The sequence below is a fragment of the Penaeus chinensis genome, chromosome 7, assembly GCF_019202785.1.
Source record: "Penaeus chinensis breed Huanghai No. 1 chromosome 7, ASM1920278v2, whole genome shotgun sequence".
In the NCBI taxonomy this organism is placed as follows: domain Eukaryota; kingdom Metazoa; phylum Arthropoda; class Malacostraca; order Decapoda; family Penaeidae; genus Penaeus; species Penaeus chinensis.
In genome coordinates this window covers 37,740,272-37,757,771 of record NC_061825.1, presented here as the reverse complement: position 1 = coordinate 37,757,771, position 17,500 = coordinate 37,740,272, and the positions used below count along the sequence as shown (strand labels likewise).

The window sequence follows — 17,500 nt, the reverse complement described above, 5'->3', positions numbered from 1 at the left end:
GACGTAAGAGGAACCGAGAGGTAAATACTGTAAGTCAAGTCAAGAGGATTCAAGAACACGACGGTCCTTCAAGACATCGATCCGCACCTCCTCCTTGAAGCCAGAGAGAGAAGGAAGGAGAAAGAAAGTGAGAGAAAGAAAGAAAGTGAGAGAGAGAATGAGAAAGAGAAAGATAGTGAGAGAGAGAAGGAAGGAGAAAGAAAGTGAGAGAGATAATGGAAGAGAGAAAAGAAAGAGAAAGACAGTGGGAGAGATAAAGAAAGAGAAAGATAGTGAGAGAGAGAAAGAAAGTGAGAGAGAGAGAAAGAAAGAGAAAGACAGAGAGAGAGAGAGAAAGAAAGAGAAAGACAGTGAGAGAGAAAGAAAGAAAGATAAAGTGAGAGAGAGAAAGAGAGAAAAAGAGAGAGAGAATTCCTTTTCCATTCTACAGTCTCCTCATCTTAACATCGATAAGGAAGGAAGAGGGTGGGGGGGGGGGGTAGATAATGATCCTGCAGTGTATGTTAGTAAAAGACTCCTGTGCTAGGCTTAGACAGTTGATCTAAGAGGAAATGGATAATTAAGGGAGCTGTGGTCTATTTTTTATCGATTTAGGTCTACGTGCTTGTTATATGGAAAGGATAATGATGTTCCTGTGGAGCTTATTAAGGTAAAAGCCCTGTTCTGGGCATCGATACTTGATCTAAGATTATTAAGGAAGCTATTGTGTCATTATCTGTTTGTTATTATTATTGATGTAGGCCTATGTCTGTTCAACGCGCAGTGCGTGACTTTTCGGACTGTTCCTTATTTTGCGATGTTATAAGCTTTTATTTATTTATTAACTCATTCACTCATTCGTCTGTTTATTTATTTATCCACTTATACATTAATTTATTTATTCATTTATCCATCCATTTATTTACTCATTTGATGATAAAAGGATTCACTCATATATCTATTTATCAGTTTATTCATTTATCAATTTTATTCATTCGTTCATTCATGTTTTCACTCGTTGATCTATTTATCTATCTACGAATTCATCGCTTTCTCTATCCCATCACCCCTTCGTCCGTCTCATCCCTCCGCGCTTTCCACTCTCCGTTCAGACTTCACCAAACTGCAGTCGCTGAAGAAGAGGAACCCCAAACTCAAGCTGGTGGCTTCCATCGGCGCCGAAAACGTGAAGACCGAAACGTTCTCTCTGCTGACGTCGTCGGTGGAGGGCGTGGCCAACTTCACGGAGGGCGTGGTCGCCTTCGTCGCCGCTCATGGGCTGGATGGCCTTGAGGTGGACTGGAGGTGGCCGGGGCAAAACGGCGGCGGCAAGGACAAGGAGGACGTCACCACGCTTATGAAGGTAAGGGTTGAGGGTGACGATGAGGTGGAGGAGGAGGAGGACGATGGTATTGATTATTAGAATGATGATGTTAATATTTTTTTTTAATCTAAATAATTGTCTTGAAATTATGGTGCATAAATAAAGTATTTTCAATAAATAATGTACAAATCACATTGCATTTCCCTAAACCTTCTCTCTTGCATCGCCTGACCTCCTCCGTTTTCGTAGGTCGTTCGCCTCGCTCTGGACCAGAAGGTGCACAGCGTGAGCCGAAGGACGGCGACTGAAGCTCCTGCCGAAGACACAACGGAAGCCGAGGACGCAACGCAGGCCCCACAGGACGTAACAGAAGCCGAGAACGCTACAGAAACCTCTACCGACGCCCCATCGACGACCATCGCGCCCGAACAGGAGGATGAGAGGTAAGGGCTCCCGTCTCTGTGTCTGCCGTTGTTGAAACTTCATTCTTTTTATTGCATTATTTTGATTTTCAAGTCAGTGTTTGGTTATTTTCTCATTGCTTAATCATTTAGACTGATGTCTATGATTCATCCATCTAATTCGTTACTTTAGCGTAGTTTCTCCCAGCTGCGTTTGCTGCTCGGGGTTTCAGCTCGGCTCAAGCCAATCCCACAGAACTCCGCTCTTGTTTCTGGCGGTTTTTGAAGCCTTGTACAGTGCAATAAATAACCCTCCAGTTCGTTTTCCAGCCTCGGGTCAGACTACCTGGTCCTCGAATCAGGTTCCGAATACGAGGTGACCCTCCGGCCCGAGATAGAGGTAAGACTCGAAGACACAGGACACACGATCAAGGAGAAGAAAGAGGACAGTCATGGAAAAAAACAAGCAAAGACACCAACTCGACCTTACCGTGGAAGCGTTAAGTTCAGCGTGAGTTTTATGCACAGCATAGCCTTAAGTTCACCTAAAACTTAATCTAAATCTAAATCACGAAGTCTCATCCTGTCCACCCCCACGGATGCACTAATCTGGATGTTTGTAAAGGCATCTTGTAGTCTCTGTAGATGTTTGCCTCCTGTAGAAGCACGACGTTGTATACTTTTTGCCAATAACTTTCCTCCTCCTTCTGTTTGACTTATTTTGAGACTGTGAAAGGAGCCGAGCTTCTCGTAAGTCCTACAGGATATGAACAGCTACCGGGAAATACTCTCCTTCAGTGAATGGCACAGAGCTATACTTTGTTAATTCAGATCCACGTAGCCTTCTAGGAGTTACGAGTATCCGCTGCATCCTTAATGAACGTTACTAATACTACTTCGTTCTCTTCTAACATGGAAAAATATGTGTGGAATTCATGTTGAACAAATTGTAAGTAGAACAACGAAGGGAAGTGCAGGAAAACACACGTGTGTTTTCCTGCACTTCCCTTCGTTGTTCTACTTACAACATGGAAGAATATATACAATACCTGGATAAAAATACTTCTAGACGTCTTCACCATTACTCGTTTTAAGAATCCATCCTCCTTCCAGGATTACTTCAAGCTCTCAGGCGTCCTCACCACCACGGAGACGCCCTCAGCGACCCCCTCCTCCGGATGGAAGATCGCCAAGTCTTCTCAGGCATCCGAGAGGAAGGCGAAGCAAGAAGTGGAGAAGAAGGAGAGAGGAGCCATCCTTATGATGACCTTGTCTCCCCATCCCGAGTACCTCGTCAAGGGATATGACCTGAAAGCCCTCACTAAGTATGCCTTTCTCTCTCGTGGGCAACTGTATTAGAACAAAACATAGCATCCAGAACCTTTTTTTGAAGTCATGTTCATGGTAATAGGCATGTTATTGAAACTTTCTTGAGATATGACAATTGCTGACGTTTCCCTCTCCCATCCTAGGATTGTGGACTTCTTCAGCCTTCCCACCCACAACCTGACAGAAGATCGTCCAGATGCAGTCACTGAAACCTTCCACCACAGCCGTCTCATGGGCGTTTCCGATCTCGAAAATGCGGTAACAATCACAATTTTTTTTTTTCTTATTCAGCATACCTGATGCATTCATGTATTTCCATTATTCTGTGTGTGTGTATTAACAGTTCTAAACAAAATAAATATGTACATAACCATAGTCACACACGAACACAACCTTTATCTCTGTGCCATGCCCCTACTAATAGACCACCCCATTGCAGGATTCCCTCGTGGACTTGGTGGTGTCCCTCGGAGTGCCACTGGACCACCTGATCCTCGGACTGCCAGCCACTGCCGCTGTGTTTACCCTGAAGGACGAAGACCTCAACACGCCCCGTTCCCCGGCCGCTGGAGCCCCCAACTTCATTCCTTACAGAGAGGTATGGGATTCTGCTCTTGTCTTTGTGTGTGTCATTGCACGTAGTAGACCTGGTAATGATCATAATAATAATAGTAATAATGCTGATGATAATAAGGATGACAATAATAATAATAATCATCATTATTATTATAGTGATAATAAGAATAATAATAAGAATAAAAATAGTAGTAGTAGTAATGATGATGATGATAATAATAATAATAATAATAATAATAATAATTATAATAATAATAATAATAATGCTAACATTATTAATAATTATAATTATTGCAATAATAGTACTATTAGCAGTAGATAGTAATAATATAACAATACTACTATTACTAATAATATTAATATTATTAATACCATTAATATTAACAATAATAATGGTAATAATATTAATGATGATCATGATGATAGTAAAAATAATAATAAAAGCAACAGTAACAATAATGATTATATCAATAATAATAATAATAATAATAAATTATGATATTACCAGCAAACACACTCATTTGCAACATTTCCAACATGATGAGGATAAACCCCTAAATCCGAGCTTGATGACTTTCAGGCATGTATGATGATGGAAACCGGAAACTGGACGGTGGAACGCGACGAGGATCTGACCGGACCGTATGCCTTCCTGAACACAACGTGGCTGGCCTTCGACGACCCTATAAGCGCCATGATCAAGGTGGGACAACTTGAGACAACTTGAGACGGACTCACGTGAAGCGAGACGGTGAAACCTTGACAGTATACGCGACAAGAGAAGAAGCCTCCGGACTATAGCACGTCGAAAGTATGAATCGTAGTTGATGATGAAAATCACGAATGCTGGCCGGATGAAGGGTTCCTCAATGGAAGAGTTACTCGCAAGAAACATCCACAACGTGATTAGCAATTATCCAAATTTTAAAAGACCAATTCCATTATGATGTACATAACTTCAGAAATTACTGACGATACTAAAACTGATGCAACCGCCATGTGGCAGATGACAACCGCAGATTATGGAGATGTTAAAACCCTTTATAAATGCACCAATGAAATTGTCTCAAGGAATAAACCTCACAAGATTATGATGATATTAATATGAGAATGAACTCACATGGTAAGTGCAAGCACTATCAACTGCTTGGAGGAAAGAGAGGTGTCCATCCATTTCCCGAAAGGTGTTGGAATTTATCGAATATTACTACAATCTTCTACTTTCCATAAGTGTTAACAGATACACATCTTCAAGAAATATACTAATATCTTACCTATTGCAACGTCTCCTAGTCTCAAACCTATGCATTATCCAATACTTGACACTGATCTGACATTACATGATTCCGGTACAACGGGCATGTGCACTACCTATGAATATAAATGTACTTCAGTTGTCGACTCCTTAGACTTCTTTGGACTATTTTCAGGACTTTATTAACAAAACAATTCATTATTTTTTATATACAATTGACATACTCATATGATATTTGAGAGAAAAGCATAAAACAATTCATGCTTAAGCCCATATGGTTATAACATAATGTCTTGGAATTCCCCTGTAGAGCAAGTATGTATTGCTTCGAGGACTGGCTGGTGCAGCTCTACATAATTTGGAAAACGAAGACTGGGACGACCAGTGCAACCAAGGCAAATACCCTGTCCTGTCAGCAATACACGATACCTTTACACAGGTCTGCATAGTTCTTCTTACCCTCTAGTTTTTTCTGGTAATACTATTCTATATATATTATGTATAATATCATTAATATTTCACCTGCCTAAAGTCAACTCTTTTTTCTACTCTATTCAGCTCGCCCGAACACCTCGACGTGCAGTTCTGCAAAGCCTTGTTGATGATTTGGAGACTGAGGAGTCTTCCTTCCGACCAATATCTGTTGCCTCCCCCACCGATCTTCGAAATTCACCCTTTAGAATTGTTCGCATTGTTGATCGAACTGGGGCTATTAAGGCAATCCGGTACATAAACTTTGTCCTGTTCTGATATATATATATATATTCATACTAATGACAATAATTCATATACTGCAATGAAGTGACAATTTTGATCTAACTGAATCCTTTTGTAATCCCTGATTCAATTTTTTATTTCAGAGCAAGTTCTGAGTCAAGGTTCGAGTGCTCCCGTCAAGGCTTTTACCGGGACCCTGCTGACTGTTCCCAATTTTACCGATGTGTAAAGTTCAACCAATATGTGGATGACTTCACTGTCTTTGAATATTCATGCCCTTCTGGACTTGTGTTCGATGATCGTTGGGAGATCTGTGCATGGCCCTCTGCAGCTCCTCCATGTGACGGTTCCTCAGAAATTTTCCCTGTTCCTCGTAGAAAGTTTTCTTGCCCTGGAGAAGGATACTTCACTGATCCAGAGAATTGCCGCTGGTTCTTTGCTTGCAGAGATTACTATGGGAATGGAACATACACTCAGTATGAATTTAGATGTCCATTTGGACTTGCTTATGATGAGGCTAATGGACTGTGCAACTGGCCATGGCTTGTGGAAGGTTGTGGACATACTGGGCCAATCCCCAATGGATATGGTGGTGTGAGTAGTGGTGCAGTCCCAGTTAGTGTAGCTTCCATTGCTGGAGGTGGATTCAGCCAAGGCAAGGCAGTATTTGGAGATGGGTCTGCTTCTCAGGATCTGTATGGTGGAAGCAGTGAAAGTTGTGAAGACTGTGGTTCCACTGAACTTGCAATTGGTGGACAAGGAGTCTACAATGCTAACCGAGGCCTTATTGTTGGTGCAGATCAAAGCAATGAACGACTTTCATATGGTACCTTCAAAAACACTGGAGTCCCAACCATCCCTGGAACTGGCCTTAGTGGACATAGCAGTGGCAGACAAGGAAACAGTATTGGCTCTACTGCTTTTGGTTCTTCATCAAATAGGAGGCCAAGCAAAACACAAGGAGGAAGGAGAAAGTCCTCTCGCGGTCAGAATGGCCAGGGATACAACTACCAAGAGCCTGACAATGCTTTTAATCCTGCTGAGGTTTCAGGTGGTTATGCTGCTCCAAATCCAAGCTCTAGAAGACCTTCCTCTTCTTACAAAACCCCTAGTGCAACAACTCGTACACCAACAACTACTTACCAACCTGTCACTTCTGCTCCTGCAACCACACCTTCCTCTGGATATGTATATCCTGAACCAGCTAATCCTTTCACCTCAGGAAGTTCCATCCAAGTCTCAAAGCCTTCACCAGTAACTTCTGCTCCAATCAGGCCAAGCACATCCTACTCAAGACCTAGACCCAGACCTACACCCAGTTCTTTCCCTTCTTCTTCATCAGAAGAAAGTACTGGTGGTTATGCATCATTATCTGGACACTCAAGACCCCGACCCTCAAGTGGAAATGCTAGTCCAGCATCAGTAAACCCATTCTTAGCTGCTTCATCCCATGGATCAACAGAGTCTTCAGATGAAGATGGCTCAGATGGTTATGAATATGGGGCACCAAGTGGAAATGCATTTGATCCATTCAGTGCAGGGTCTTCAAGTGGCTCTAGGAAAGGAACTCAGGGAAGCACTAACGGATCAAGAAAGACAAGTGGCAGTGTAGGCTCTTCCAGTGGAGCAGGACATTTCACTATTCCTGGTAGCTCTAGTGGTTCATCTGGTGGCAGACATAGCTCTGGAACTGGGGCATCAGGAGGTTCCAGGGGATCAGGAAGGCCTGGATCATCAAGAGGATCAAGTGGATCATCTGGTGGATACTCATACTCAGCTCCTGCAAAACCATTCATAACTGGCTCTTCTGCAAGTTCTGACTCATCTGAAGAAGAATCTGGAAACCGCTTTGGTGGATCTGGCACTGGAGCCCAAGGTGGTTCTAGTCACTTTGGCAGTTCATCATTGGGTACTGGAGGTCATGGAGGATCCAGTGGGTCTAGCCACTTTGGTGGTTCCTCTGGAAGCAGTGGATCAAGAGGCTCAACTGGATCATCTGGTGGATATTCATACTCTGCACCTGCAAAACCTTTCATAACTGGCTCCTCAGCAGGATCTACTGGCTCATCAGAGGAAGAAAGTGGAGCTGGATTCTTTGGAGGTTCTGGAAGCCATGGCAGTTCTAGTGGTTCAAGCCACTTTGGAGGATCAGGATCTGCAAGCCGTGGTAGTTCCAGTGGTTCAAGCCACTTTGGAGGATCAGGTTCTGGAAGCAGTGGCAGTTCCAGTGGTTCAAGCCACTTTGGAGGATCATCATCAGGATCTGGAAGCCGTGGAAGTTCCAGTGGTTCAAGCCACTTTGGAGGATCATCATCAGGATCTGGAAGCCGTGGAAGTTCCAGTGGTTCAAGCCACTTTGGAGGATCATCATCAGGATCTGGAAGCAGTGGAAGTTCCAGTGGTTCAAGCCACTTTGGAGGATCATCATCAGGATCTGGAAGCCGTGGCAGTTCCAGTGGTTCAAGCCACTTTGGAGGATCATCATCAGGGTCTGGAAGCCGTGGCAGTTCCAGCAGTTCTAGTGGATCATCTGGTGGATATTCATACTCTGCACCTGCAAAACCTTTTATAACTGGCTCCTCAGCAGGATCTGCTGGCTCATCTGAGGAAGAAAGTGGAGCTGGATTCTTTGGAGGTTCTGGAAGCCGAGGCAGTTCCAGTGGTTCAAGCCACTTTGGAGGATCAGGTTCTGGAGGCAGTGGCAGTTCCAGTGGTTCAAGCCACTTTGGAGGATCATCATCAGGATCTGGAAGCCGTGGAAGTTCTAGTGGTTCAAGCCACTTTGGAGGATCATCATCAGGGTCTGGAAGCCGTGGAAGTTCCAGTGGTTCAAGCCACTTTGGAGGAGCATCATCAGGGTCTGGAAGCAGTGGCAGTTCCAGTGGTTCAAGCCACTTTGGAGGAGCATCATCAGGATCTGGAAGCCGTGGAAGTTCCAGTGGTTCAAGCCACTTTGGAGGATCATCATCAGGATCTGGAAGCCGTGGCAGTTCCAGTGGTTCAAGCCACTTTGGAGGATCATCATCAGGATCTGGAAGCAGTGGAAGTTCCAGTGGTTCAAGCCACTTTGGAGGATCATCATCAGGATCTGGAAGCCGTGGCAGTTCCAGTGGTTCAAGCCACTTTGGAGGATCATCTTCAGGGTCTGGAAGCCGTGGCAGTTCCAGCAGTTCTAGTGGATCATCTGGTGGATATTCATACTCAGCACCTGCAAAACCTTTCGTAACTGGCTCCTCAGCAGGATCTGCTGGCTCATCAGAGGAAGAAAGTGGAGCTGGATTCTTTGGAGGTTCTGGAAGCCGAGGCAGTTCCAGTGGTTCAAGCCACTTTGGAGGATCAGGTTCTGGAAGCAGTGGCAGTTCCAGTGGTTCAAGTCACTTTGGAGGATCAGGATCTGGAAGCCATGGCAGTTCCAGTGGTTCAAGTCACTTTGGAGGATCAGGTTCTGGAAGCCGTGGAAGTTCCAGTGGTTCAAGCCATAGCAGTTCTGGTGGATCATCTAGTGGATATTCATACTCTGCACCTGCAAAGCCATTCATAACTGGCTCCTCAGCAGGAGCTGCTGGCTCATCTGAGGAAGAAGGCGGATCCGGAAGTTCCAGTGGTTCAAGCCACTTTGGAGGATCATCATCAGGTTCTGGAAGCCGTGGCAGTTCCAGTGGTTCAAGCCACTTTGGAGGATCATCATCAGGATCTGGAAGCCGTGGAAGTTCCAGTGGTTCAAGCCACTTTGGAGGATCATCATCAGGGTCTGGAAGCCGTGGCAGTTCCAGTGGTTCAAGCCACTTTGGAGGATCATCATCAGGATCTGGAAGCCGTGGCAGTTCCAGTGGTTCAAGCCACTTTGGAGGATCATCATCAGGATCTGGAAGCCGTGGCAGTTCCAGTGGTTCAAGCCACTTTGGAGGATCATCATCAGGATCTGGAAGCCGTGGCAGTTCCAGTGGTTCCAGCCACTTTGGAGGATCATCATCAGGATCTGGAAGCAGTGGAAGTTCCAGTGGTTCAAGCCACTTTGGAGGATCATCATCAGGATCTGGAAGCCGTGGAAGTTCCAGTGGTTCAAGCCACTTTGGAGGATCATCATCAGGATCTGGAAGCAGTGGAAGTTCCAGTGGTTCAAGCCACTTTGGAGGATCATCATCAGGATCTGGAAGCCGTGGCAGTTCCAGTGGTTCCAGCCACTTTGGAGGATCATCATCAGGATCTGGAAGCAGTGGAAGTTCCAGTGGTTCAAGCCACTTTGGAGGATCATCATCAGGATCTGGAAGCCGTGGCAGTTCCAGTGGTTCAAGCCACTTTGGAGGATCATCATCAGGATCTGGAAGCCGTGGCAGTTCCAGTGGTTCAAGCCACTTTGGAGGATCATCATCAGGATCTGGAAGCCGTGGCAGTTCCAGTGGTTCAAGCCACTTTGGAGGATCATCATCAGGGTCTGGAAGCCGTGGAAGTTCCAGCGGTTCTAGTGGATCATCTGGTGGATATTCATACTCTGCACCTGCAAAACCTTTCGTAACTGGCCCCTCAGCAGGATCTGCTGGCTCATCTGAGGAAGAAAGTGGAGCTGGATTCTTTGGAGGTTCTGGAAGTCGTGGCAGTTCCAGTGGTTCAAGCCACTTTGGAGGATCATCATCAGGATCTGGAAGCAGTGGCAGTTCCAGTGGTTCAAGCCACCTTGGAGGATCATCATCAGGATCTGGAAGCAGTGGAAGTTCCAGTGGTTCAAGCCACTTTGGAGGATCATCATCAGGACCTGGAAGCCATGGAAGTTCCAGTGGTTCAAGCCACTTTGGAGGATCATCTTCAGGGTCTGGAAGCCGTGGCAGTTCCAGCAGTTCTAGTGGATCATCTGGTGGATATTCATACTCAGCACCTGCAAAACCTTTCGTAACTGGCTCCTCAGCAGGATCTGCTGGCTCATCAGAGGAAGAAAGTGGAGCTGGATTCTTTGGAGGTTCTGGAAGCCGAGGCAGTTCCAGTGGTTCAAGCCACTTTGGAGGATCAGGTTCTGGAAGCAGTGGCAGTTCCAGTGGTTCAAGTCACTTTGGAGGATCAGGATCTGGAAGCCATGGCAGTTCCAGTGGTTCAAGCCACTTTGGAGGATCATCATCAGGATCTGGAAGCAGTGGAAGTTCCAGTGGTTCAAGCCACTTTGGAGGATCATTATCAGGATCTGGAAGCCGTGGCAGTTCCAGTGGTTCAAGCCACTTTGGAGGATCATCATCAGGGTCTGGAAGCCGTGGCAGTTCTAGTGGATCATCTGGTGGATATTCATATGCTGCACCCTCTACACCATTCATATCTGGCTCCTCAGCAGGATCTGCTGGCTCATCTGAGGAAGAAGGCGGATCTGGAAGCCATGGCAGTTCCAGTGGTTCAAGCCACTTTGGAGGATCATCATCAGGGTCTGGAAGCCGTGGAAGTTCCAGTGGTTCAAGCCACTTTGGAGGATCATCATCAGGATCTGGAAGCCGTGGCAGTTCCAGTGGTTCAAGCCACTTTGGAGGATCATCATCAGGGTCTGGAAGCCGTGGAAGTTCCAGCAGTTCTAGTGGATCATCTGGTGGATATTCATACTCTGCACCTGCAAAACCTTTCATAACTGGCTCCTCAGCAGGATCTGCTGGCTCATCTGAGGAAGAAAGTGGAGCTGGATTCTTCGGAGGCTCTGGAAGCCGAGGCAGTTCCAGTGGTTCAAGCCACTTTGGAGGATCAGGTTCAGGAAGCCTTGGCAGTTCCAGTGGTTCAAGCCACTTTGGAGGATCAGGTTCTGGAAGCCGAGGCAGTTCCAGTGGTTCAAGCCACTTTGGAGGATCAGGTTCTGGAAGCCGTGGCAGTTCCAGTGGCTCAAGCCACTTTGGAGGATCCGGATCTGGAAGCCATGGCAGTTCCAGTGGTTCTGGACATTTTGGCAGTTCATCATCCAGAGGCTCTAGTTCGGATGGATCATCTGAAGAGGACAGACATTCTGCTGGTGGATCTGGCTATGTATATGAAGGTCCTTCCAGTGGTAGCACATTTGATCCAGTCAACAGTGGATCTGGAAGCAGTGGATCAGTCAGTCACTTTACTGTGTCGGGATCAGGTTCTGGACACAAGAACACAGGTGGAAGTGGATCATCAAGCAACTTTGGTGGAACTGGAAGTTATGGCAGTTCTGGTAATGCTGGAAGTGGATCCACTGGCTCTGGATTCTTTGGAGGAGCTGGTGGTTCTGGAGGAGCAGGTACTGGAGGCGGACATGGAAGTGGATCTGGATATGGCCACTTTGGAGGCATCGGAGGATCTGGAGGTTCTGGAGGCAGAGGTGGTTCTGGAGGAGCAGGTACTGGAGGTGGACATGGAAGTGGGTCTGGATCTGGCCACTCTGGAGGCATCGGAGGATCTGGAGGTAGAGGCGGTTCTGGAGGTTCTGGAGGCAGTGGAGGCTCTGGAGGATCTGGAGGAGCAGGTACTGGAGGTGGACATGGAAGTGGGTCTGGGTACGGCCACTTTGGAGGCATCGGAGGATCTGGAGGTAGAGGCGGTTCTGGAGGGGCAGGCACTGGAGGTGGACATGGAAGTGGTTCTGGATCTGGTCACTTTGGAGGCATCGGAGGCTCTGGAGGCCGCGGCGGCTCTGGAGGCCACGGTGGTTCTGGAGGATCTGGAGGAGCAGGCACTGGAGGTGGACATGGAAGTGGTTCTGGATCTGGCCACTTTGGAGGCATCGGAGGCTCTGGAGGCCGCGGAGGCTCTGGAGGCCACGGTGGTTCTGGAGGATCTGGAAGCCCTGGATTCTTTGGAGGTGTTGGTGGAACTGGAGGAGTTGGAGGTGTGGGTTCTGCCGGTCCTAATGGCCCTTATCGTACTGGCTCTGCTGGAGGGTCAGGCTCTCCTAGCAAGTCCCAAGGATATTCAGGTGTTGGTTCCAGGAAATCCATTGCTGGCGGACCTTCACTTGTTGCTAAACTGACTCGCGGCAGGAAATTCCAGAGATTCGGGCCAGGAGGACGCCGGGACTTTGATGACACTCTGGGCCCAGAGGTGTGTGAGCGAGCAGGTTTGTTCCGTCATCCAGACACATGCGACAAGTTCTATGAGTGTTACTGGGACAAATGGATTGAGCGCTTTACTCTCCATGTATTTGACTGTCCCATCACCATTGTATACGATTCTGGCATCACTGCTTGTAACTGGCCCTTCAACGGCCCCCAGTGCAACGATGATAAGCACTAAAGTTGTGCAACATCAGATTTTAACGTTTTTATACAAGAAATTTTATAATATTTACATCTAAAAATCTGTAAAACAACGGCAATAGCATTGAGCATCCACCTTTTACAAATGGCCTTATTCTAAAGCCATGGTTTCCACATTTCATAGTGTGTTGCTGTTGTCAAGGGAAAAAGTGATTAATAACCAGTAGAATTTTGCAATGACCAAATGGATGCATTAATCTCAAAGTATTGTATAAATGTCTGTAACCTGTTGGTGAAGTAGTCGAACACCGATAGGCTATTTATTCATGATATCTATTTATTTCATATTTATTATCAGAGCTTATGTGACCAAGTGATCCATGGTCCCTTAAGTACTCTTTCACCTTTACTTAGGAGTAGCTGTGCAAACATTCACGATTCTGTGCCAAAAGAACAACTTACAGTAATGATAGGTATTCCTTTCAACATTGCAGTTTATGAAGTATATTCCTGGGTGAGAAAATATCACGAAAGATAAATTGGTCTATCAGATAATACTATTCAACGCCTGCTTAACAGGGTGCATACATAAACCAGCATATTTCCAGGAATCACTATGCACAGGCCCCAACGGTGACCTCCTCATCAAAAAGGATAAAGTTCTTATTGAATCTGTAACTAAAGAATAATAATAGTTGAACAAATTCAGTATCATGATATCCAGTAGAAGCACAACCCAGGTTTCTAATCACTTGTGACGAAGATGTCCACAGAAGAGCAAGAAGAAAATTGACAGGATACGTTATGTCTCAGTTGCTTCAAGTGAAGCACCACCAATACATGAAATCTCAATTTACATCTTGTACCTTTCACATTAGCCTCTAGATGTATGTTACCTGATATTCATCATTTTAAGCCAATATTTGTTTAGCTTCTTGTACGTGATTTCAAAAGAGAAAGCTGCTTTACCTGCCGAAATTGTGCTTGCGGTGTCCAGCTCAGGGCCTGGTGCCGCGGAAAAGCTTCTACCCCCCCCCCCCCTCCCCCCCCCTCGTGCTCGCCCAGGAATCTCTGACTCGGAACTGCTTCGTCGTGCTGTTCGAAGCCAGTGTTGGTCGTAGCACTCGAGTTCTCTTCTCGGGGAGTTCTTGCTTGATTTCACTGGCTTCTTTGCATTCAGAAATATTTTTTTTATTCGCCTAGTAGAGATTCCAATTGCTGCTTGTATGTTTTCAACAAACCATGCTGGATTATGTTTCTATAAAGGCACATCTTTACATAATATGTACTTATACATACACCTGTATATGCTTATATATGCATATATATATATATATATATATATATATATATATATATATATACATATATATATATATGTATATATATATGTATATGTATATATACACATGCATATATATATATATGTATATATATACACATGCATATATATATATATATATATATATATATATATATGTATATATATATGTATATGTATATATATGTGTATATATACACATACATATTTAAATATGTATATGTATATATATATATATGTATATATGTATATGTATGTATGTATGTATATATATATATATATATATATATATATATATATATATATGCATATATATATGTGTATGTTTTGTATAAATGTACATACATAAAGTATATACACATACGCATACATATGCACACTAGCGTGCGTACGTATGTAGACCAATGTTTTAACGAATAAATGGGCCAATGTATCTCCACGCTACTAATGGGATGGACGCGGTGCTGCCTTTCTTTTGTGTAAAAATTCATTACTGCTGAAAAAGCACTTCCTTTAGTGGTAATAACTTTATCAGCGCTTCCCTTGGTGTCTGTGTTATACTATAGATATTTTTCCCCTTTGCAAATGCCATTTTCTTGAATTAGGGTTTTGTGATATTTATTATTTCATACTGTATATGAATTTGCTGAATTCATTAAAATCCATGTGATAATCCTGTACAATATCTAAAAAAAAACATATTATATATTTTTTTGAAAATCATTGTACGATACTGTAAGTAATAATAAATATATTGATATTTATATATTTCTCGCTTTTCTCTTTCCCAAATCTTATAACAAGCGAATCCTGACTGAAAATGATATGTCTTTGGCATCATAAAGAAATTATATTTCACAAAATGGATTTTCACATCCAACCAACAATCAAATAGAAATGCATATTATATTACAAAAAATATATGTTGGCTATCTAAACCAACCAACAATATTAGTTTGTGTGTGTGTGTGTGTGTGTGTGTGTGTGTGTGTGTGTGTGTGGTGGTGCTGTGTGTGTACCAGTGTATGTGTGTGTGGTGGTGGTGATTGTGTGTGTGTGTGTGTGTGTGTGTGTGTGTGTGCGAGAGACACAGAGAACGCGCAATTATGTGGTGCATAATTTACGTACATAATCAAAACAACGTATTAATCTACTTAAACACAAACTAATAGCCCCCAGAGACACATAGAGAGAAAAACCAGCATCTAAGTAGAAAAAATAAAAGAAAATAAGAAAAATGACGAAGAAAAATAAAACAAAACATTAACATGCTCCGTACATTTTTTTTCCAAGAAGAATAAAATTCTTGAGAAGGATACAGGCAATCTCAATATTAATTAGATATCCGGATATTTAGCTGAGGTGGAACAGGTGTGTCATACTATCAATTAAACATGTTTCTCGGACGACAGCGTTACATAAGTATGGCTGGTCTGATGTTCAATTAACACGCAGACAAACATTCCGTTATACAATAGGTCGGGGTTAATGACTTTTTCATGATGCTTTTACAGGATATTGTGATGACAAATACATGTAGAAGCTGAATTTAAATATAGCATATACACACACATATATATGTGTGTGTTTGTGTGCATGTGTGTTTGTGTGTGTGTGTTTGCGTGTGTTTGCGTGTGTTTGTATGTGTGTGTGTGTACGTAATGGAAGACTTGGAAGCGGAGACAGATGATGAAATGTAAAACTAGGATTGAAAAAAAAAAAAAAAAAAAAAAAAAAAAAAAAAAAAAAAAAACATCAGACATTTCATAAGAGAAAAAATGTAGGAAAACAAATAATTGAGAATCATTTTATAACCAGAACCACTTCTACTGATTACTCAAAGTTAAAGAATTGGACTTTGGTCGGATTTCGAAAAAAGTCCTAAAATTTATAGGATTTTTTTTTTTTCTTCTTTTTTTGAGGTCTAGACACCTACTAGTTGATTCACGACGAAGATAAAAAAAAAAAAAAAAAAATATTATGACCACTTTTGTAAGAGGCCTTTCAAGAAGTAATATAACAAAGCTGAGAATAATAATACCAGGAACAAAAGAGAGAGAGAGAGAGAGAGAGAGAGAGGGAGAGACAGAGAAAGAGAAAGAGAGAGAGAAAGAGAGAGAGAGAGAGAGAGAGAGAGAGAGAGAGAGAGAGAGAGAGAAAGAGAGAGAATCATGAAAAATGTCTGCCGTAATCGAGCCCCCTAAGTAATTTCCCCTCTCCCCCCTTCCCTCCACCTCCACCTTCCCTCCACCTCCACCTTCCCTCCACCTCCACCTTCCCTCCACCTCCACCTTCCCTCCACCTCCCCCCTTCCCTCCACCTCCACCTTCCCTCCACCTCCCCCCTTCCCTCCACCTCCCCCCTTCCCTCCACCTCCCCCCTTCCCTCCACCTCCACCTTCCCTCCACCTCCACCTTCCCTCCACCTCCACCTTCCCTCCACCTCCACCTTCCCTCCACCTCCCCCCTTCCCCCCCCCTCCCCCCTTCCCTCCACCTCCCCCTTCCCTCCCCCTCCCCCCTTCCCTCCACCTCCCCCCTTCCCTCCACCTCCACCTTCCCTCCACCTCCCCCCTTCCCTCCACCTCCCCCCTTCCCTCCACCTCCACCTTCCCTCCACCTCCACCTTCCCTCCACCTCCCCCCTTCCCTCCACCTCCACCTTCCCTCCACCTCCCCCCTTCCCTCCACCTCCACCTTCCCTCCACCTCCCCCCTTCCCTCCACCTCCACCTTCCCTCCACCTCCACCTTCCCTCCACCTCCACCTTCCCTCCACCTCCCCCCTTCCCTCCACCTCCCCCCTTCCCTCCACCTCCACCTTCCCTCCACCTCCCCCTTCCCTCCACCTCCACCTTCCCTCCACCTCCCCCTTCCCTCCACCTCCCCCCTTCCCTCCACCTCCCCCCTTCCCTCCACCTCCACCTTCCCTCCACCTCCCCCCTTCCCTCCACCTCCCCCTTCCCTCCACCTCCACCTTCCCTCCACCTCCCCCTTCCCTCCACCTCCACCTTCCCTCCACCTCCCCCCTTCCCTCCACCTCCACCTTCCCTCCACCTCCCCCCTTCCCTCCACCTCCACCTTCCCTCCACCTCCCCCCTTCCCTCCACCTCCACCTTCCCTCCACCTCCCCCCTTCCCTCCACCTCCACCTTCCCTCCACCTCCCCCCTTCCCTCCACCTCCACCCTTCCCTCCACCTCCACCTTCCCTCCACCTCCCCCCTTCCCTCCACCTCCCCCTTCCCTCCACCTCCACCTTCCCTCCACCTCCACCTTCCCTCCACCTCCCACTTTCTCCACCTTCCCTCCACCTCCCCCTTCCCTCCACCTCCCCCCTTCCCTCCACCTCCACCTTCCCTCCACCTCCCCCCTTCCCTCCACCTCCACCTTCCCTCCACCTCCCCCCTTCCCTCCACCTCCAC

General features: G+C 45.4%; 1 protein-coding gene across 22 annotated transcripts in view; it reads left to right on the top strand.

Annotated features, from left to right (window-relative positions):
* LOC125027065 (uncharacterized PE-PGRS family protein PE_PGRS54-like) overlaps nt 1–13,367 on the top strand; it is a 200,432-nt gene extending 187,065 nt beyond the window's left edge. For 3 of the 22 annotated variants that reach the window (XM_047615773.1, XM_047615771.1, XM_047615774.1), the window contains 11 exons: nt 1,092–1,342; nt 1,553–1,746; nt 2,035–2,215; nt 2,818–3,029; nt 3,177–3,291; nt 3,473–3,631; nt 4,190–4,312; nt 5,175–5,303; nt 5,423–5,589; nt 5,725–9,975; nt 10,408–13,367. In XM_047615773.1, coding sequence (XP_047471729.1) covers nt 1,092–1,342; nt 1,553–1,746; nt 2,035–2,215; nt 2,818–3,029; nt 3,177–3,291; nt 3,473–3,631; nt 4,190–4,312; nt 5,175–5,303; nt 5,423–5,589; nt 5,725–9,975; nt 10,408–12,799 — 8,174 coding nt within the window. In that variant the 3' untranslated portion in view covers nt 12,800–13,367. Of the gene's footprint in view, nt 1–1,091; nt 1,343–1,552; nt 1,747–2,034; nt 2,216–2,817; nt 3,030–3,176; nt 3,292–3,472; nt 3,632–4,189; nt 4,313–5,174; nt 5,304–5,422; nt 5,590–5,724; nt 10,245–10,407 lie in introns of all 22 variants that reach the window. The other 19 variants (XM_047615794.1, XM_047615791.1, XM_047615793.1 and 16 more) reach the window with 19 other exon arrangements.
* The last annotated feature ends 4,133 nt before the right edge of the window (nt 13,368–17,500 follow it).